General features: G+C 44.6%; 1 protein-coding gene across 1 annotated transcript; it reads left to right on the forward strand.

Annotated features, from left to right (window-relative positions):
- The first annotated feature begins 19,220 nt into the window (after window positions 1-19,220).
- On the forward strand, window positions 19,221-20,479 carry LOC135563037 (uncharacterized). The gene is made up of 3 exons (XM_065005745.1): window positions 19,221-19,235; window positions 19,516-19,698; window positions 19,928-20,479. Exons 1-3 carry the CDS (start codon window positions 19,221-19,223, stop codon window positions 20,477-20,479), a joined length of 750 nt encoding a protein of 249 aa, XP_064861817.1.
- The last annotated feature ends 306 nt before the right edge of the window (window positions 20,480-20,785 follow it).

Consider the following 20,785-nt stretch of genomic DNA (forward strand, 5'->3'; position numbering starts at 1 on the left):
CAGACTGAGCTGTGTGGGAATAGGGATGGCCTGGGTTTGAGAAGGGGCATGAATGTAGAAGGTAGAAATGTTGAAGGATTTAGGTTTGTCGGTTTCAAATTGCCTTTCAATGCTGAGCAAAACCTGGGCTTGAGAAAAAGGCCTGGTGTTAGGGGGTTTTGGGGTGGTTTGGAGGGTGGTAGTGGTTGATTAGCAGAGACACGTGGGTTGGTTGGTGGGGTGGGGAGGTAGGGTGTGCTTGGAAGGGGGGGTGGGGGTTGGGAGGGCCCAGATACAGAGAAACAGGTGTCACGGTGTCTCCAGCAGGAGAAAAGAACATTAGGGACGGCGACTCATTTTCAAAGTTAACAAAGTTAGCCTTTCAAAAAAATGCCTTTTCATCTCATGATGCTTGTTGTTTTGAATTTCCCCCCAACAGGCTTTATTCAACGGAATGAAACTGTTATTTAATTGCCACAATAGTGTTAAAAAGGCAAAGTGAAACCGTATACCTGACTCTCTCAGTAACTGTTCAGAACACTAACCCCAGCCTGAGCAGCTCAGACAGGATCTGAACATGATGATTGGTGGGAATAAAAACCAGAGCGAGAGAAAGAGGGATGGGGGGGTTCAGGTCTTCAACAAGACAGACAGTATCTCTTAGCAGGGATGTGAGTATGGCAGACAGTGTTACTGCACAGTAGTAAATAACAGTGTTATCTAGGACATTGAGAGTTCTCATCAGATATTCACCCAGAGATCATGGGCTAAACAATACTAATGGTTCTGGATGTATAAACAGCGACACAGGGGTAAAGCAATGCTCTGTGTCATAAATAAAAGGTCTTGCTTTTAAGTGGCGAATTTCCCAACTCTTTGGCACGGCATGCGTCTCTTGTCTTGACGGGCCTTCAGAGTAGGCCTTCTGAGTCGACATTCGCTGCGCTCGTTATTTTCACAGGAAGTTTGTTTAACGGTCGATAGATGGACTCGGTGTACAACCATCATTCAAGCGATTTGAAAATGCCCAGCTAATCCCCCCAGCTAAATATTCTGGAAAATATTCTGCCAACACACATGCGTACTATAAATCACCTTTATAATGCTTGTCACATAAAATGTTACTACGACTGTGGACTTAAGAGCGTGTCCGTTGTGTTAAAGCCAACATGGCTGGCTGGGGCTGATTTTGGGACTGCCATGCGGCGCCCCCACTATCAATCTATCTATGGAGGCTGCATATGCCCTGGGTGCGTGTCTGAATGCAGGTTTGTGGGTGGCAGCTGCATTCCTTTATGGCTCTCACCTGGAACTATTGGAGGAGGGTTTCGAATACATTTCATGGCGACCATTTCCAAACAACCCCTAGGCCTATGTCTAAGCAAAGGCTTGACTGATTACTTGGATAAAACAGTATTCTATTCTGGTCACGATAGCACTATTAAACAACACAGGCATAATCCCCGGTAACAGGGCTGCTGAAAGCTCTCTCTCCACCCGTTATCATCATGCCTGTTCAAGGGCTTGGCCCGGGTTGCATTGCGACGTGTGACGTGTGCCGGGCAAGGAAAGCAGGAAGCTCGGTTAGCTCTCTCCTTTCCCAGATGGAATTTGGCATTGCTACACACACTCAGTAAGTGGCTGAAGCCCACGTCTTTCTGAGAACCACGCTGTGACCGTGCTGACCAACTGCTTTCCCTCAGCCAAAGCCCATTTAAAGTCCTTGACATGCAGGCGGTTGAAAAGGTTGTCTGTGCATGTGCGTGGTGACTGTCAGTGCTTACCCACTGGGCACAAACTGGTTGAATCAGTGCTGTTTTAATGTAATTTGTCAATGTATTGTGATGTGGAATCTAGGTGGAAAATACATTGGATTTCTAACAAGTCTGTTGTTTTGACTGTGAATATTCAACCACAGGATTATGTCATCATAGTAACACAATTTCAACATCGACAAACCTTGCATAACATATGTTAAATTTGTATCTTTAGAACAATGCAATCTTCAAGGTTATATCCACTATCAGAAAATGAGTTGTAGGCTGGGCAGTACCTCCTACTGGAGAGTTCATGTATCCATAGCTACTCATTGGTCTCCCATCCAGGGATTTAACCAAGCCCAGCCCTGATTAACTATAACAGTTATCACTGACAATTACCAATGCGCTATTGTCAGATTGGTTGTTGAGAGATATCCATTCAACTAAATAGATTCACTGTTGCGAAGCCATTCCAAGGTGTAGGTTTAACAGAACAAATGAAATGTAGATTTAGGATATAGCGTTTGTAAAGTTATCAACAGCTGTTGTATCAATTCAGCCAAGAATTCAACAACAAATAGGCCTAGGGGTTTAAAAAATTATAGGACTAAATCAAATCAAACTTTATTTAAAGTACATTTAAGTCCTATTCTTTAACTTAGATTTTTGCTTGAGATGGAGATGTAAATCCAACATATCAATTATTAATTTGGCGAACAAGTGGAATTAAACCCAGACAAGTCAGTGGCACAGATGGAAATATCCAAGCAGTAGATACTGTAAATCTCCTTTAAATGTTGACATTTGGTTGCGTTGTCAAACAAACACAATTCAATATTACTTTTGAAACACAGTAAATAGCCTAAAGTTAAAGATATCTTAGTAACATTTGACCTTCAAATGAGTAACACATCCAGGGTCACATTTTGAGGTTACTGTATCCTAACTATACATTTATTTTCATGTAATCATATAAAGCTTGCATGTTCAAGATAGTATGCATAGGTCTTCGCAGGTCTGTGGAGATCTTCACAAATGATGTAATATCCTGTACAGAATCTCGAACTGCATTGATCACATGGTTCTGCTATTAGATGAAGCACAGTGATAACACAATCTGTTGTATAAATAAACAACGTATGTGACATTGTATTCCCATTTTGAACTTTGCTGTGTTTTCAAATGGTTGAAAGCGCAGTGATAGACATTTAGGTGACAACTAAAACTCATTGTAAATTCAACTAACTTTCGGGGGGTGAATATAGGTTGTAATCTCATTGATCAACGTCTCAACAAAATATTACCCAATTACAGCATCCACAGTTGAAATAACGTGGTGTGCCCAGTGGGTAGTTACGGATACGGATACACACAACATTCTGAGGTCGGTCCAGACCGGACCTCTCTCATTTAGCCATGAAGGTGACACGGTGGGGTATCTCTGTACTCAGCAGGCCATCCGCCACAGGAGACCCCCGGCCGGACCGCTTCCATCTGGGCCCTCAGGTTGATATATGCCATAAGCAGTGACAGTATGACACAGGATAGGCACAGGTTTTTAAAGGAACCAAGCAACACTTGTCTTTTCAGTATAGATGACAAGTGCTGAGAGGGATGGCGAGATGGAGTGGCAGGGAGGCAGGTAGGAGAGGTGTGGCAGCCGGGGCTTCAGCATAACACACCACCACAGGGCAAAGAGGAAGGGAATATTGTTAGAGCAAGGATCAAATTAATATGGGTGAAGGATAATGTTTGCTCTTTGAACTGTCATATCTTTGTCACATTGCTCTCTTCCTAAGTCATGTATGTTTCATGCATTCCTTTCAAAGCAATGCCTTTAGAAGAACATGTGAAGAACTGACTTTGTAGGTAAAGAAAAAAATGGGTTAACATAGAAACAACGCAAAGTCAAAGTTCCAGTTCAGATGTCCCACAACAACTGTACCCTACACACTTGTTTTATCCACATCCCTGCCAATGCCCCATCTCCCTCTCTCCTCAGGCCGAGCGGATTTCTCAGTAATCCCTAACACCTGCTTCACAAAGGAATGCCATGTTCAATTTACAAAAGCAACAAAGGAGAGACCCACTGGAAAGATCCTTAAGTGAATGGATTTCTCTGCTCTGTGACTCACAACAAATCAATGAATAAAATGTATTTAATTTGATGAGAGGAAATTGAATGCAGTCAGAGGCTTTAACCCTCATACGTTGATTTATTGTTAACAGATAAATAAATAGGCGCTCAATGTTGAAGACATCATTCACCCCAGGTCAGTGTTGGGGTCAATATAGTTTTAAATTCACTCAATTTAGGAAGTGAATTGAAATCAAATTAATGCATTTAAAATTTCCTAAAGAAAATAAATCTTAAATTAACTTCCTGAATTGACTAAATTGAAAACTGAATTGACCCCAACCCCTGCTTAAGTTATTTTGGTGCCAACTCAGGCCTAAATGATCTCAGCAGTGCCTCTTGTCTCCTAGAGGCTACTTCCCCCAGATTGAGACCTCATACTCAGCCCAGCCCACCACAGCCCAAATCAGCCCAGCTAGGTCAGCAGGCTGCTGAGGCTCTCTCTCTCCAAGTCAGAGCAGCTATGCCTGCCGTGCCTCCGGCCTAATCCACTCAAAGCCAATTACAAGGCTATTACTGTGATCGCCCTCCCGAAAATGACAATGGAGCTGGTTGGGGAGAACGAGAACAATCACAGCCACTCGGGCCCTCTTTCTTTCGCCTTTGGAAATCCAGTAGCCCTGATATCTCGATCACTAGGAATGACAACTGACACAATTAGTGTTTAGGGTTAGAGGCGAGAGGTGTCGACTGACGTATCCCAGGGGTGGAGAGGCAGTTCAGGGCTTTAGAGGATGTTTTGGGGGCCGTTTTGAGGTCATGGGACCAAGGGCCAGACAGACCCCCCCACACGCACACTGCCTCTCACGTTTTAATTACTGTTAACTTTCAGTTTGGAAGCTAAACTACCTGTTTTGTATGTGGGGTAGGCTTCCAGATGTAGGATCTTAATTTGATAATTAACTGCTGAGAATTTTCCTCTGATGCAGGAAATGCAGATGAACTTCGTGATTTATATAAAATCACTGAAAACCCGCACACACGGTTAAATTAAGATTATTGCTCTTTTCATGTTGCCTACTTTTGTCTAGCTAATAGCCTAATCACTGATGAAGTAACATAATGAACAATACTGGTCAAATGAAGATCCTACATCTGCACAGATGTTGGATCTTAATTTAAGACAGTTTGCAACAGCAGGAAAATAATCCAGGAAATGTGGATTATAACTAATATAGATTTTTGTTATGGGTTGATACATTTTTTGTAAGGGAATATCAAGTCTGAAATTTCAAAGTGGAAATTACAAACTTCAGAAGCATTTTTAAACTTCAAATACCCTACAAGTTTTAAATTTCAATTGCAGGAAAGTTCTGCAACAGGATGTTCAAATTAAAATCTTACATCTGTACCTTATTCTACCTAAATAATTATGCAAAGCATATTTCAACTGCCTCTGCCTGTTCATGTATACTAAACTATTAATGTAATTACGGTGTGACGTGTTTGAAATGCCAAACAGTGGTCGGATATTTTCCCTTACCAGTCCAGTCAGAATAAGAATAAATTATCTGTATTATTATGCATGATCATTCTATGTGGTCAGAGTTTATTCTCTCCTCTTGGCTGAGTCTACCGGCTCCAGTCAAGTCTTTATAAAGTTTTCCTGATTCGCTTTTTCTTGACGGCCATAATAGAATATAATAGAATATATCCATAAGGGGGGAAGCAGCCACCCACACTAAGTCCAGCTCGTCTTAAAGCAGCTCACTGCCATGACTGGTAAAACCATTTTCCTCCCCAAATGCGGTCAAGTGCTGGCAGACTGGAGCTGGAGCGCTGCCCTCAGTCCATAGTCTTCAGTTCTCAGCCTCCCTAAAAAAATAACATCATCATTTCAAAATGATTTTTTAAATGAAATATTAGGATTTTGTCAAGCAACTAACTACTAACATAAAACATAATTAACTATGATTTCTGGGTTAATATGGAGGAATGACTAATGATCTCCATAAAATGTTTAAAAATAATTGTGATAAAATCACCACACATAAAAACTGAAATATCACATTTACATATGTTTTCAGACCCTTTACTCAGTACTTTGTTGAAGCACCTTTGGCAGTGATTACAGCCACGAGTCTTCTTGGGTATGACATAAAAATCTTGGCACACCTGTATTTGAGTTGTTCTCTGTAGATCTTCTCAAGCTCTGTCAGGTTCGATGGGGAGTGTCCATGTGAGATCGGGTTCGATGGGGAGCGTCCATGTTCGATCGGATTCAAGACCGGGCTCTGGCTAGGCCACTCAAGAACATTCAGAGACTTGTCCCGAAGTAACTTCTGCGTTGTCTTGGCTGTGTGCTTAGGGTTGTTGTCCTGTTGGAAGGTGAACCTTCACCCCGGTCTATGGTCCGGAGTGCTCTGGAGCAGGTTTTCATCAAGGATCTCTCTGTACTTTGCTCCATTCATCTTTCCCTCGATCCTGACTAGTCTCCCAATCCCTGCTGCTTAAAAATATACCCACTCCTTGCTAAACCTGGTATTGAGCGGTGCCTGGTTTCCTCCAGAAGTGACACTTTGCATTCAGGCCAAAGAGTTCAATCTTGGTTTCATCAGACCTGAGAGTCTCAGAGTCCTTTAGGTGCCTTTTGGCAAACTTGAAGAAAGTTGTCATGTCCCTTTTACTGAGGAGTATCTTCAGTCTGGCTTCTCTACCATAAAGGCCTGATTGGTGGAGTGCTGCAGAGATGGTTGTCCTTCTGGAAGGTTCTCCCATCTCCAGAGATGAACTCTGGAACACTGTCAGAGTGACCATCAGGTTCTTGGTCACCTCCCTGACCAAGGCCCTTCTCCCCCGATTGCTCAGTTTGGCCAGACGGCTAGCTCTAGGACGAGCCTTGGTGGTTCCAAGCGTCTTCCATTTAAGAATGATGGAGGCCACTGTGTTCTTGGGGACCTTCAATGCTGCAGACATTTTTTGGTGTCCTTCCCCAGATCTGTGCCTCGACACAATCCTGTCTCAGAGCTCTATTCTTCTTCAATCTCATGGCTGGCTTGGTTTTTGCTCTAACATGCACTGTCAACTGTGGGACCTTATATAGACAGGTGTGTGCCTTTCCAAATAATTTCCAATCAATTTAATTGACCACAGGTGGACTCCAATTAAATTGTAGAAACATCTCAAGGATGATCAATGGAAACAGGATGCACCTGTTCAAGTTCAATTTCGAGTCTCATAGCGAAGGATCTGAATACTTATGTAAATAAGGTATTTCTGTTTTTGGTTGTAGGACACTGCAATAATTTCTAAAAACCTGTTTTCACTTTGTCATTATGGGGTATTGTGAGTAGATTGATGAGGAAAATGTTTAATTTAATCCATTTTAGAATAAGACTTTAACGTAACAAAATGTGGGGAAAAATCAAGCTGTCCGAATACCTACCGAATGCTCTGTAGATATGAACCCAGCTAATATAACTAAAAAATAACAAAACAAATGTAAATACATACTTAGATTCCAGTCAATGTCTTTATACCAAGTGAGAGTCTTGTCTTTCAGATACAGTTAGAACTGAGTTGATAGCTCATAGTGTTCCAAAATTAGAGCTTAAAGTCTGATGGCAATGGTGCCCATATCTCCTATAACGCCATACAGATGCCATATCTCAGTTTGATCATTCTGTTGTTGCAGGAATTTTCCTGCATGGCAGGAAATGCAAACTCTTAGTGTATTCAAGGTTTAAAAAGGCTTCTAAAGTTTGTAATTTACACTTAAAAATGTCATACTTTATTTGCAAAAAACAAAACATTTATCGACCCCTACAAAACATGTCAGTTAATTATAATCCTTATAACAATTCATTTCCTGTTGCTGCAGGATTATTTTCACTATACTGGCTTAAATTAAGATCCTACACATGTATCAGTGGCTATTTTAGGTCGTACAGGTACGTCAGATTAGCTCAATCGCCAATTTGTCAGCCTGTGATTATCACTGAAACACAACACCTTGAATGATAAGAGCGTCTGCTAAATGACTTAAATGTAAATGTAAATAAACGTTTTCAAGGACAAGTTGCTATGGATGAAATTATACAAAATAATTGTTCAAAACATGAAAAACATACAAAAACATACTTTTAAACATAAAATCTGACAATAAATGTGTGAAAATGTTAAAATATATGTTTATTTTGTGGAATTTAAACCATTTACTTGTGTTACAAAAGGTTAAAAAAAATGTTTATGAAAATTTGGGGTATAAAGTCTGGGTTCTTTTAGGGGTTGAAATATGTTGGTGTTTTTTAGGTTAGGAAGTCTGAAACTGCTTTATGTGCATTCAAGAAAACACATTCATGCATGTGTGGAGGAGAGAATTAAACTGTGTTTGTGTGTGTTTGTGTGTTTTTCAGTGCATTCGGAAAGTATTAAGAACCCTTGACTTTTCCACATTTTGTCATGTTACAGCCTTATTCTACAACAGATTTAAAATATATATATATATATTTTTTTTTACATATGGTGCACACCAGTGGAGGCTAGTGGGATGAGCTATAGGAGGACGGGCTCATTGTAATGTCTGGAATGGAATGGAATCACACATGTGGTTTACATATGTTTGATCTGTTTGATAGCATTCCATTCCTTCCATTCCAGCCATTTCAATGAGCCCATCCTCCTATAGTGCCTCCCACCAGCCTCCACTGGTGCACACACAACAGCAGGCATCCACCAACATCACATGGAGCACATTTCTTTAATTATGCAGGAAGTTGGTCTGCTACATTCTTCCTCTTATTTATGACATGTGGTGGCCATTTCTCCATCCAAACAGTCCGACAGAGGGAAGCCCCCAGTTTGTTAGCTACACATTTATTCAGAGTCATAATTCTTTGTAACATTAATGTTCAATTATATTAGCTGGGGGGCACAATTAGTGAGGAATTTCAACCACTAGTAGATGGGCGGAAAACAGTGATCCACTGTGAAAAGAGAATAGTTAACTGGTAAGAAGTTAAACCTTCGCTAATATGTTTTGGGACATCACACTTTCTTTTTTTTTACAGTTCACAATTTACCTGGTGTTAACTTAGAACGTACATTGTAAAATGTTGAGTATACAATAATAATTAATGAATGACTACTCTTTAGTCTCTTTGGAATCCTAGACCAAGAGCCACTATTTACCGTTTGCTACAGTACCTGCCATTTTAATTGGAATAGTTTTGTCGTAATTCAGAGAAGTCGGCAGTGCTGATTTTAATGACCTGGGGATATATAAACACCATAGAGTAGACCATACTCTGCATGAGTTACAGCGCTTTCTGTGTTATGGACTGGTATAGAGCTCATCTTGCAGTTTTGGAGCATTGAGACATGCTCCCAGGATGCTTGAACGTCGCTGTGTAATCGTATATCTTTTTTTTCTTCCTACGACTAAGTTGCCAGCTTGAGTAGTATGGGTTGCTGACCAGACACGCTGAGGCCTATCTAGTTACCCCGGCGTGCAAGCGTGTGTGTATGTGTGTATCTGTGAAGCAGGCGGAGCGTTTGTTGAGTGGAAAATGGCCTCTAAAGCTCCTCTACTCACCTTTCGCAGTGGCAACATTTAGCACGGTGCACCCTTCTCCACCTCCTCCTCCCACTCACCACCCCTCCCCCCCCCCCCCCTCCACCCCCACCCCCGCTCCACCCCTCCATCCCCCTCCACCACCCCTCCACCACCCCCCTAGTGTGGAAGTAAATACAAAACATAGAAAAATCACATTTTTGACTGCACTGGGCCTTTATTAAGTTTTCACAACCTGTTTTAGGAGCGATAGAAAGATAAAGTGATTTTACAGGAGTAATGCCCTTCAACAGATGGTCAGACATGACCAGGAATAGTGGGGTAGCAGGGTGGGGGATGGAGTGTGTGTGTGTGTGTGTGTGTGTGTGGGGGGGGGGGTCTGGTAAGGGGGGCTCAATGTGACAAAATGCAAAGTGGAATTTGCCAGCCCCTTCAATCCAGAATTGGCCCACAGAAAGAGCATGCGAGAGGCGCGATGGCATGTCCTTGGCGGTCCGGGCGAGCTTGGGTGACAGCTGCAATGTTTATAGGCCGGCTTCGATGACAGTCAGGAGGGGATGGCTAGGCTCTTTTCAGACAGGAATTAGGTTTGTCATCAGATTCTAAAATCTGTCTGATTTATTACATTTCCACTCCTGTTTTCTCCTCTACCCCCTTGAACCCTCGCTGGGGGGGGTGGTGACATTTACTGGAATTTGTTGTTGTTTGTCTACTTCTTACTTTCACCAGGATGATCAGCTTCTCCCCTCAGAACACTGTTTGTCAGGTGCAGAAATGGGAGTAAGTATGGGGTGAAATTTTGCTTGATTGAACACTACTTGTCTTCTAGTTTTTGTCCAGTGCAATTTCCCAGACTGCTTTGAAGCCAGACTTCAAAGCAAACCTGTTTTTAGATTAACAACCTTAAAGAGCGACTGCCTTTGAAAAGCAACAAATCCCTTTGAGAACGGCCAATGTGGCATCGATATGACTCACAAACAATTATTATAGTGTCAAAATAGACTACAAAGTGTAAATAGGATAATGTTGGTTATAAAGTCAGTCTCGTCTAAACTGAGCTTGGAACGTCCATGCATCACAATGGTTAAATGAAGGTTGAGTTTTGATTTGACTATGTCAATTTACCCACTAACATGGGGTGAACAGCTGCAGTGATTGCTCTCTATCCAATAGTATAGACAATGAGACAGACCGGCCCAGCAGCTCCGACTGTTTACAATAGTCAACACATCTTGCATTTTTTTACTTGAGAAATACGGCACCAAACACCTTAGTTAGATGTAAAATTGCACAACTAAAACATCCTCGGCAAAAATGTGAAAATTATTTACAGATTTCTTGAGTTATCTTAGATTAATTCTGGGGATTTTGAAGAAGTGAAATAGGCTTCCGCATCTACAGTGTCGCAAACACCATAACCAAAATGCGGAATCGGTCAGGAAACACACCTCCAAGACTGAAATCAGTTTTTCTAATGAGTAACAGAAAAACACACGTGCCGATCGGTGTTCAGTGGCTCTTTAATCTAAAAACGAATGTCTGTTTTCCTCCTTGATCTAACCATCACGACCACAATGAACTGAGATTACTCTCTCAAAACCTAATATCAGGTTAAATTAAACGTGATGTCACTCTTATTAAGTATTCAGAATAGTTTGGTGGAGGGAAATAAGTCATTTTACTTCCCTGAGCCTTGGGGTTTATATTGAATGGTGATGTAGTAATGTACTCCAAAAGGGTAGGCTATGCCATTACATTGTTACAAATGTAAAGGTTCATTTAACATTTAGAAGCGAGAGATCTCTGTTGCAAATAACAAATAAAATTCAGTGATTCAGGAAACGGTAGAGGAAAATTCTACTTCAGGTAAAAAAAAGAATCAGAATGAAGCAACGGTTCTGTTTCATGTCAACCTCTAACCCAGTCTATGTTTCCATGCCAACGTTTAAACCCCGGTGCAGACTGAAGGCACAGCCTGGGTTTGAACCCCAATGCATGCTGGTCCCCTGACAGTCTCTCCATCCAGGTAAGACTTCCAGGTAAGACTCCATCCAGGTAAGAGACACTCCACCTCCCTCCCTCACTCCCTTCCTCCCTATTATTCAGGGGAAGAGAAAGACTAATATTTGTCAGCAGAGGTCATTGAATTAAAAGTTAACTAAGGATTGGTTGGTCCCCCGCGGTACGGTTGAGCTAATGAAGGCTAATGCGATTAGCATGAGGTTGTAAGTAAGAAGAACATTTCTCAGAACATAGACATATCTGATATTGGCAGGAAGCTTAAATTCTTGTTAATCTAACTGCACTGTCCAATTTACATTGGACAGTGCAGGGGACCAGCATGCATTGGGGTTCAAACCCACCTCTTTAAGGAATACCTAGGATAGGATAAAGTAATCCTTCTCCCCCTCCCCCCCCCCCCCCTTAAAAGACCTAGATGCACTATTGTAAAGTGGCTGTTCCACTGGATGTCATAAGGTGAAAGCACCAATTTGTAAGTCGCTCTGGATAAGAGCGTCTGCTAAATGACTTAAATGTAATGTAAATGTTACATGAGCTATTACAGAGAAAGAATACCATGCTATCGTTTTAGGAGAGTGCACAGTTATGAACTTGAAAAGTTATTAATAAACCAATTAGGCACATTTGGGCAGTCTTTGATACAAAATGTTGAACATAAATACAATGGTTCATTGGATCAGTCTAAAACTTTGTACATACACTGCTTCCATCTAGTGGCCAAAATCTAAATTGCGCATGGGCTGGAATAACACATTATGGCCTTTCTCTTGCATTTCAAAGATAGAAAAAAACTCATGTTTTTTTCTTTGTATTATCTTTTACCAGATCTAATGTGTTATATTCTCCTTCATTAATTTCACATTTCTACAAACTTCATTTCAAATGGTATCAAGAATATGTATATTCTTGCTTCAGGTCCTGAGCTACAGGCAGTTTGATTTGAGGATGTCATTTTTGGCGAAAATGGGAAAAAGGGGGTGGATCCTTAAGAGGTTTTTAAGCAGCATGTCAGAGTTTCCCTTTCGAGAGCTCGACCTGGAGTGAGTAAAGAGACATTTATGACACCTTTTAGAACTGCCGGCCAGTCTTTTTATTTAACTAGGCATGTCAAGTCAGTTAAGAACAAATTCTTATTAACAATGACGGCCTACCCCCAGGCCAAACACTCCCCTAACCCGGACGACGCTGGGCCAATTGTGCGCCACCTTATGGGACTCTCGATCACAGCCAGTTGTGACACAGCCTGGGAACAAACCAGGGTCTGTAGTGATGCCTCTAGCACTGCAATACAGTGCCTTAGACCACTGCGCCACTTGTGAGGCCCCATCCAGATGTCCAAACCAACAAGCCATAAAAGTTTCTCAGTTTTAAAACATGCCACATGCAGATGACCTCAGGTAAAGGTTCTGACGGGCTCTTTTCATTGGCCCCGATCCTCCTCTGGGTAAGCCAATTATTGAAGAGATTTTATGGGCTCCCGAGTGGTGCAGTGGTCTAAGGCATCTCAGTGCTAGAGGCGTCTGTAACGCTGCGGGTGTCGTGGGTGTGGAGTCAGACACAGGAAACAGAGAGTGCAATACTGTGCTCTTTAATGCACTAACGCAACACTGGGTGCTCAAAACCAAATGCCCCAAACACGGGGGACGAAAACAGTACAGCCGAATACACGACCAGGAACAAACACGTTCCTCTACTACATAAACGAAGGTCACAATAATTAACATTACATTAACATTTAAGTCATTTAGCAGACGCTCTTATCCAGAGCGACTTACAAATTGGTGCATTCACCTTATGACCTCCAGTGGAACAGTAGTGCATCTAAATCTTTTCAGGGGGAGGGGGGGTGAGAGGGATTACTTTATCCTATCCTAGGTATTCCTTAAAGAGGTGGGGTTTCAGGTGTCTCCGGAAGGTGGTGATTGACTCCGCTGTCCTGGCGTCGTGAGGGAGTTTGTTCCACCATTGGGGGGCCAGAGCAGCGAACAGTTTTGACTGGGCTGAGCGAGAACTGTACTTCCTCAGTGGTAGGGAGGCGAGCAGGCCAGAGGTGGATGAACGCAGTGCCCTTGTTTGGGTGTAGGGCCTGATCAGAGCCTGGAGGTACTGAGGTGCCGTTCCCCTCACAGCTCCGTAGGCAAGCACCATGGTCTTGTAGCGGATGCGAGCTTCAACTGGAAGCCAGTGGAGGGAGCGGAGGAGCGGGGTGACGTGAGAGAACTTGGGAAGGTTGAACACCAGACGGGCTGCGGCGTTCTGGATGAGTTGTAGGGGTTTAATGGCACAGGCAGGGAGCCCAGCCAACAGCGAGTTGCAGTAATCCAGACGGGAGATGACAAGTGCCTGGATTAGGACCTGCGCCGCTTCCTGTGTGAGGCAGGGTCGTACTCTGCGGATGTTGTAGAGCATGAACCTACAGGAACGGGCCACCGCCTTGATGTTAGTTGAGAACGACAGGGTGTTGTCCAGGATCCCGCCAAGGTTCTTAGCGCTCTGGGAGGAGGACACAATGGAGTTGTCAACCGTGATGGCGAGATCATGGAACGGGCAGTCCTTCCCGGGGAGGAAGAGCAGCTCCGTCTTGCCGAGGTTCAGCTTGAGGTGGTGATCCGTCATCCACACGGATATGTCTGCCAGACATGCAGAGATGCGATTCGCCACCTGGTCATCAGAAGGGGGAAAGGAGAAGATTAATTGTGTGTCGTCTGCATAGCAATGATAGGAGAGACCATGTGAGGTTATGACAGAGCCAAGTGACTTGGTGTATAGCGAGAATAGGAGAGGGCCTAGAACAGAGCCCTGGGGACACCAGTGGTGAGAGCACGTGGTGTGGAGACGGATTCTCGCCACGCCACCTGGTAGGAGCGACCTGTCAGGTAGGACGCAATCCAAGCGTGGGCCGCGCCGGAGATGCCCAACTCGGAGAGGGTGGAGAGGAGGATCTGATGGTTCACAGTATCGAAGGCAGCCGATAGGTCTAGAAGGATGAGAGCAGAGGAGAGAGAGTTCGCTTTAGCAGTGCGGAGCGCCTCCGTGATACAGAGAAGAGCAGTCTCAGTTGAATGACTAGTCTTGAAACCTGACTGATTTGGATCAAGAAGGTCATTCTGAGAGAGATAGCGGGAGAGCTGGCCAAGGACGGCACGTTCAAGAGTTTGAGAGAAAAGAAAGGGATACTGGTCTGTAGTTGTTGACATCGGAGGGATCGAGTGTAGGTTTTTTCAGAAGGGGTGCAACTCTCGCTCTCTTGAAGACGGAAGGGACGTAGCCAGCGGTCAGGGATGAGTTGATGAGCGAGGTGAGGTAAGGGAGAAGGTCTCCGGAAATGGTCTGGAGAAGAGAGGAGGGGATAGGGTCAAGCGGGCAGGTTGTTGGGCGGCCGGCCGTCACAAGACGCGAGATTTCATCTGGAGAGAGAGGGGAGAAAGAGGTCAGAGCACAGGGTAGGGCAGTGGGAGCAGAACCAGCGGTGTCGTTTGACTTAGCAAACGAGGATCGGATGTCGTCGACCTTCTTTTCAAAATGGTTGACGAAGTCATCTGCAGAGAAGGAGGAGGGGGGGGAGGAGGATTCAGGAGGGAGGAGAAGGTTGCAAAGAGCTTCCTAGGGTTAGAGGCAGATGCTTGGAATTTAGAGTGGTAGAAAGTGGCTTTAGCAGCAGAGAGAGAAGAGGAAAATGTAGAGAGGAGGGAGTGAAAGGATGTCAGGTCCGCAGGGAGGCGGTTTTCCTCCATTTCCGCTCGGCTGCCCGGAGCCCTGTTCTGTGAGCTCGCAATGAGTCGTCGAGCCACGGAGCGGGAGGGGAGGACCGAGCCGGCCTGGAGGATAGGGGACATAGAGAGTCAAAGGATGCAGAAAGGGAGGAGAGGAGGGTTGAGGAGGCAGAATCAGGAGATAGGTTGGAGAAGGTTTGAGCAGAGGGAAGAGATGATAGGATGGAAGAGGAGAGAGTAGCGGGAGAGAGAGCGAAGGTTGGGACGGCGCGATACCATCCGAGTAGGGGCAGTGTGGGAAGTGTTGGATGAGAGCGAGAGGGAAAAGGATACAAGGTAGTGGTCGGAGACTTGGAGGGAGTTGCAACAAGGTTAGTGGAAGAACAGCATCTAGTAAAGATGAGGTCGAGCGTATTTCCTGCCTTGTGAGTAGGGGGGAAGGTGAGAGGGTGAGGTCAAAAGAGGAGAGGAGTGGAAAGAAGGAGGCAGAGAGGAATGAGTCAAAGGTAGGCGTGGGGAGGTTAAAGTCGCCCAGAACTGTGAGAGGTGAGCCGTCCTCAGGAAAGGAGCTTATCAAGGCATCAAGCTCATTGATGAACTCTCCGAGGGAACCTGGAGGGCGATAAATGATAAGGATGTTAAGCTTGAAAGGGCTGGTAACTGTGACAGCATGGAATTCAAAGGAGGCGATAGACAGATGGGTAAGGGGAGAAAGAGAGAATGACCACTTGGGAGAGATGAGGATCCCGGTGCCACCACCCCGCTGACCAGAAGCTCTCGGGGTGTGCGAGAACACGTGGGCAGACGAAGAGAGAGCAGTAGGAGTAGCAGTGTTGTCTGTGGTGATCCATGTTTCCGTCAGTGCCAAGAAGTCGAGGGACTGGAGGGAGACATAGGCGGAGATGAACTCTGCCTTGTTGGCCGCAGATCGGCAGTTCCAGAGGCTACCGGAGACCTGGAACTCCACGTGGGTCGTGCGCGCTGGGACCACCAGATTAGGGTGGCCGCGCGGTGTGGAGCGTTTGTATGGTCTGTGCAGAGAGGAGAGAACAGGGATAGACAGACACATAGTTGACAGGCTACACAAGAGGCTACGCTAATGCAAAGGAGATTGGAATGACAAGTGGACTACACGTCACGAGTGTTCAGAAAGTTAAGCTTACGTAGCAAGAATCTTATTGACTAAAATGATTAAAATGATACAGTACTGCTGAAGTAGGCTAGCTGGCAGAGGCTGCGTTGTTGACTATGTAGGCTAGCTGGCATTGGCTGCGTTGTTGACACTACACTAATCAAGTCGTTCCGTTGAGTGTAATAGTTTCTACTGTGCTGCTATTCGGGGCTAGCTGGCTAGCTAGCAGTGTTGATTACGTTACGTTGCGTTAAAAGAACGACAATAGCTGGCTAGCTAACCTAGGAAATCGCTCTAGACTACACAATTATCTTTGATACAAAGACGGCTATGTAGCTAACTATGTAGCTAGCTACGATCAAACAAATCAAGCCGTTGTACTGTAATGAAATGAAATGAAAAATGTGATACTACCTGTGGAGCGAAGCGAAATGCGACCGGATTGTTGAGTGCAGAAGTTCTGTTCGGTAGACGTTGGCTAGCTGTTGGCTAGCTAGCAGAGTCTCCTATGTTAAGGACGACATAAAACTACACACTCTAAACTACACAATTATCTTGGGTACGAAGACAGCAAAGACAACTATGTAGCTAGCTAACACTACACTAATCAAGTCGTTCAGTTGAGTGTAATAGTTGTGCTGCTAATCGGTAGACGGTGGACTAGCTAACGGTGGACGTTAGCTAGCTGGCTAGCTGCAGGGCAGTGTAGACTGCGTTAAGACGACGAAATACGATAATTACGCAGTTATCTATGATACAAAGACGACTATGTAGCTAGCTAAGAAGAAATTGCTAAGATTAGACAAATCAAACTGTTGTACTATAATGAAATGTAATGAAATGAATGAAATAATAATGAAATGTAATACTACCTGCGGACCGAGTGCAGATGCGACCGCTCGCTCCAACCCTGTGGTAAACTGCACAAAGAAACAGGCGGGCCCGGCTGTCTAATAAAGCCCAACTAATGACTCACTAACAGGTGCTAACAATAAACATACAAGGAGGGGGAGGAAAGACAATCAGTGGCAGCTAATAGGCCGGCGACGACGACCGCTGAGCGCCACCCGACCGGGAAGGGAAGCCACCCTCGGTCGGACTCGTGACAGCGTCACTACAGACCCTGATTCGATTCCAGGCTGTATGACAACTGGCTGTGATTGGGAGTCCTAAAGGAGTGGCGCACAATTGGCCCAGCGTCGTCCGGGTTAGGGTTTGGCTGGGGTAGGCCGTCATTGTAAATAGGAATTCATTGTTAACTGACTTGCCTGGTAAAATAAAGAAATACACGTCTAAGGTCTCTTCTGACAACCAGTTAATAGAGAGATTACACGTTAAAGATCTTGCCTGACAGCCCATTGAAGAAGAGATTACACGTTAAAGATCTTGCCTGACAGCCCATTGAAGAGATTACACGTTAAAGATCTTGCCTGACAGCCCATTGAAGAAGAGATTACACGTTAAAGATCTTGCCTGACAGCCCATTGAAGAAGAGATTACACGTTAAAGATCTTGCCTGACAGCCCATTGAAGAAGAGATTACACGTTAAAGATCTTGCCTGACAGCCCATTAAAGAAGAGATTACACGTTAAAGATCTTGCCTGACAGCCCATTAAAGAAGAGATTACACGTTAAAGATCTTGCCTGACAGCCCATTAAAGAAGAGATTACACGTTAAAGATCTGGCCTGACAGCCCATTAAAGAAGAGATTACACGTTAAAGATCTTGCCTGACAGCCCATTAAAGAAGAGATTACACGTTAAAGATCTTGCCTGACAGCCCATTAAAGAAGAGATTACACGTTAAAGATCTTGCCTGACAGCCCATTAAAGAAGAGATTACACGTTAAAGATCTTGCCTGACAGCCCATTAAAGAAGAGATTACACGTTAAAGATCTTGCCTGACAGCCCATTAAAGAAGAGATTACACATAAGGCATCCATTTAATAAGAAAATGTGTGATACCATAGGAGGATGGGGAGTGCAGCTATGCAGCCAGGCTGTTTTTACAAGAGCCAGCCCAGGCAGACCAATCCACCTGAGACCTACAGCAGCAGCACACAGAGCTGTATTCACTTCTTACCAAAAGGCCTCAATCATTAAAAGATGAACATTATAAACCAGTCCATGGTTATTTATTTGACACATATATTGTTTTTATGAACACTGTCCTGTAATTTTTTACAGCCTTTAAAAATGAACATTTTAATCAGTCCAGGTATTAAAATTAAATCAGGACTTGAGTTGCAGTGGTTATAACCAAAGCTCTACTGTGACTGACACAAATTTGTCTTGATCGAAGTGTGTAGATGCACTTTTCTTCAGTGGTCAGGTTCTGATACAGCAGTTTTGCCACTTTTTTTGCCCACAGTCTAAACTATTGTTTATGTTTAGTCAGGTAATGTACAGAAGTTTGTTCTACTGATAGGCTTATGGGAAAAGGAAAAGTGAAGGCCTGTTAGTTGCCTAATATAACCCCAGAGTCAATGTCACCCCTTGGTTTTACTAGCAGGACAGATGTATACAGGTTCTGCTGTATCCATAAAAGTTTACGCAGCACTGCAAGCTTCACAGCGTATTTGGTATTGTTGTATTCAAAAAGAAATCAAGCCCAGTGGCATTTCCTCACATCTTAAAAGAATGACACCCAGCTATGTGACAGTTCCCCTCTCCTTATCGGTGGAATTTATACACTCTCCAGACCAGGTGCAGTAACCTATACAGTCTCTCTTTCTCTCACACACACCTCGCACACACTCACTCTCTTGGTTCCTCCTCCTGCACGACAGTTCCATTGTTTCTGTGTGTGCCATCCCACACTCAATTCTCCCATCTGTTGTTAACTGAGAGTATTTCACAAGCTGTAAATTCAGAGCAGATATATAAGGGCATGGTGGGCTTTTTACAGGGAGACTGGTGCATTGGAATCCTTGGTTTACAGTCTAGAGGTCAAGTATATTGTTATGGTAAAGCCCAAGGTCAGATGTGTACAGTATGTAAAGTCCTGCGGATGTAAAAAATGTGGACACCCTGATCACACCCTGATCTGTTTCACATGTCTTGTGCTTGTTTCCACCCCCCCACCAGGTGTCTCCCATTTTCCCCCATTATCCCCTGTGTATTTATACCTGTGTTTTTTCGATGTCTGTTGCCAGTTCGTCTTCTCTTGTTCAGGTCGTACCAGCGTGTTTCCCGGTTTTTCCTGTTTTCTAGTTTTGTTTTCTAGTCTTCCCTGTTCTGATCTTTCTACATGTCCAGAGCCTGCCTGTCATCCTGTACCTGCCTGACTCTGACCTGGTTTACAAACCCCTGCCTGTCATCCTGTACCTGCCAGACTCTGACCTGGTTTACAAACCCCTGCCTGTCATCATGTACCTGCCTGACTCTGACCTGGTTTACAAACCCCTGCCTGTCATCCTGTACCTGCCTGACTCTGACCTGGTTTACAAACCCCTGCCTGTCATCCTGTACCTGCCAGACTCTGACCTGGTTTACAAACCCCTGCCTGTCATCCTGTACCTGCCTGACTCTGACCTGGTTTACAAACCCCTGCCTGTCATCATGTACCTGCCTGACTCTGACCTGGTTTACAAACCCCTGCCTGTCATCCTGTACCTGCCTGACTCTGACCTGGTTTACAAACCCCTGCCTGTCATCCTGTACCTGCCAGACTCTGACCTGGTTTACACAAACCCCTGCCTGTCACCCCTGCCTGTCACCCCTGCCTGTCATCATGTACCTGCCTGACTCTGACCTGGTTTACAAACCCCTGCCTGTCATCCTGTACCTGCCTGACTCTGACCTGGTTTACAAACCCCTGCCTGTCACCATGTACCTGCCTGACTCTGACCTGGTTTACAAACCCCTGCCTGTCATCCTGTACCTGCCTGACTCTGACCTGGTTTACAAACCCCTGCCTGTCATCCTGTACCTGCCTGACTCTGACCTGGTTTACAAACCCCTGCCTGTCATCATGTACCTGCCTGACTCTGACCTGGTTTACAAACCCCTGCCTGTCATCCTGTACCTGCCTGACTCTGACCTGGTTTACAAACCCCTGCCTGTCATCCTGTACCTGCCTGACTCTGACCTGGTTTACAAACCCCTGCCTGTCATCATGTACCTGCCTGACTCTGACCTGGTTTACAAACCCCTGCCTGTCATCATGTACCTGCCTGGCTCTGACCTGGTTTACAAACCCCCTGCATCTGTACCTGCCTGACTCACAAACCCCTGGCCATGTACCTGCCTGGCTCTGACCTGGTTTACAAACCCCTGCCTGTCATAATGTACCTGCCTGACTCTGACCTGGTTTACAAACCCCTGCCTGTCAGCATGTACCTGCCTGACTCTGACCTGGTTTACAAACCCCTGCCTGTCATCATGTACCTGCCTGACTCTGACCTGGTTTACAAACCCCTGCCTGTCATCCTGTACCTGCCTGACTCTGACCTGGTTTACAAACCCCTGCCTGTCATCATGTACCTGCCTGACTCTGACCTGGTTTACAAACCCCTGCCTGTCAGCA

The sequence above is a fragment of the Oncorhynchus nerka genome, linkage group LG3 (genome assembly GCF_034236695.1).
Source record: "Oncorhynchus nerka isolate Pitt River linkage group LG3, Oner_Uvic_2.0, whole genome shotgun sequence".
Taxonomy (NCBI): Eukaryota; Metazoa; Chordata; class Actinopteri; order Salmoniformes; family Salmonidae; genus Oncorhynchus; species Oncorhynchus nerka.

Excerpts from the sequence above, each read along its gene's own strand:
- LOC135563037 (XM_065005745.1), top strand. Across the intron at positions 19,699-19,927 it reads ACCTGCCTGACTCTGACCTG|ACTCTGACCTGGTTTACACA; the intron begins GTTTACAAACCC and ends TGTACCTGCCAG.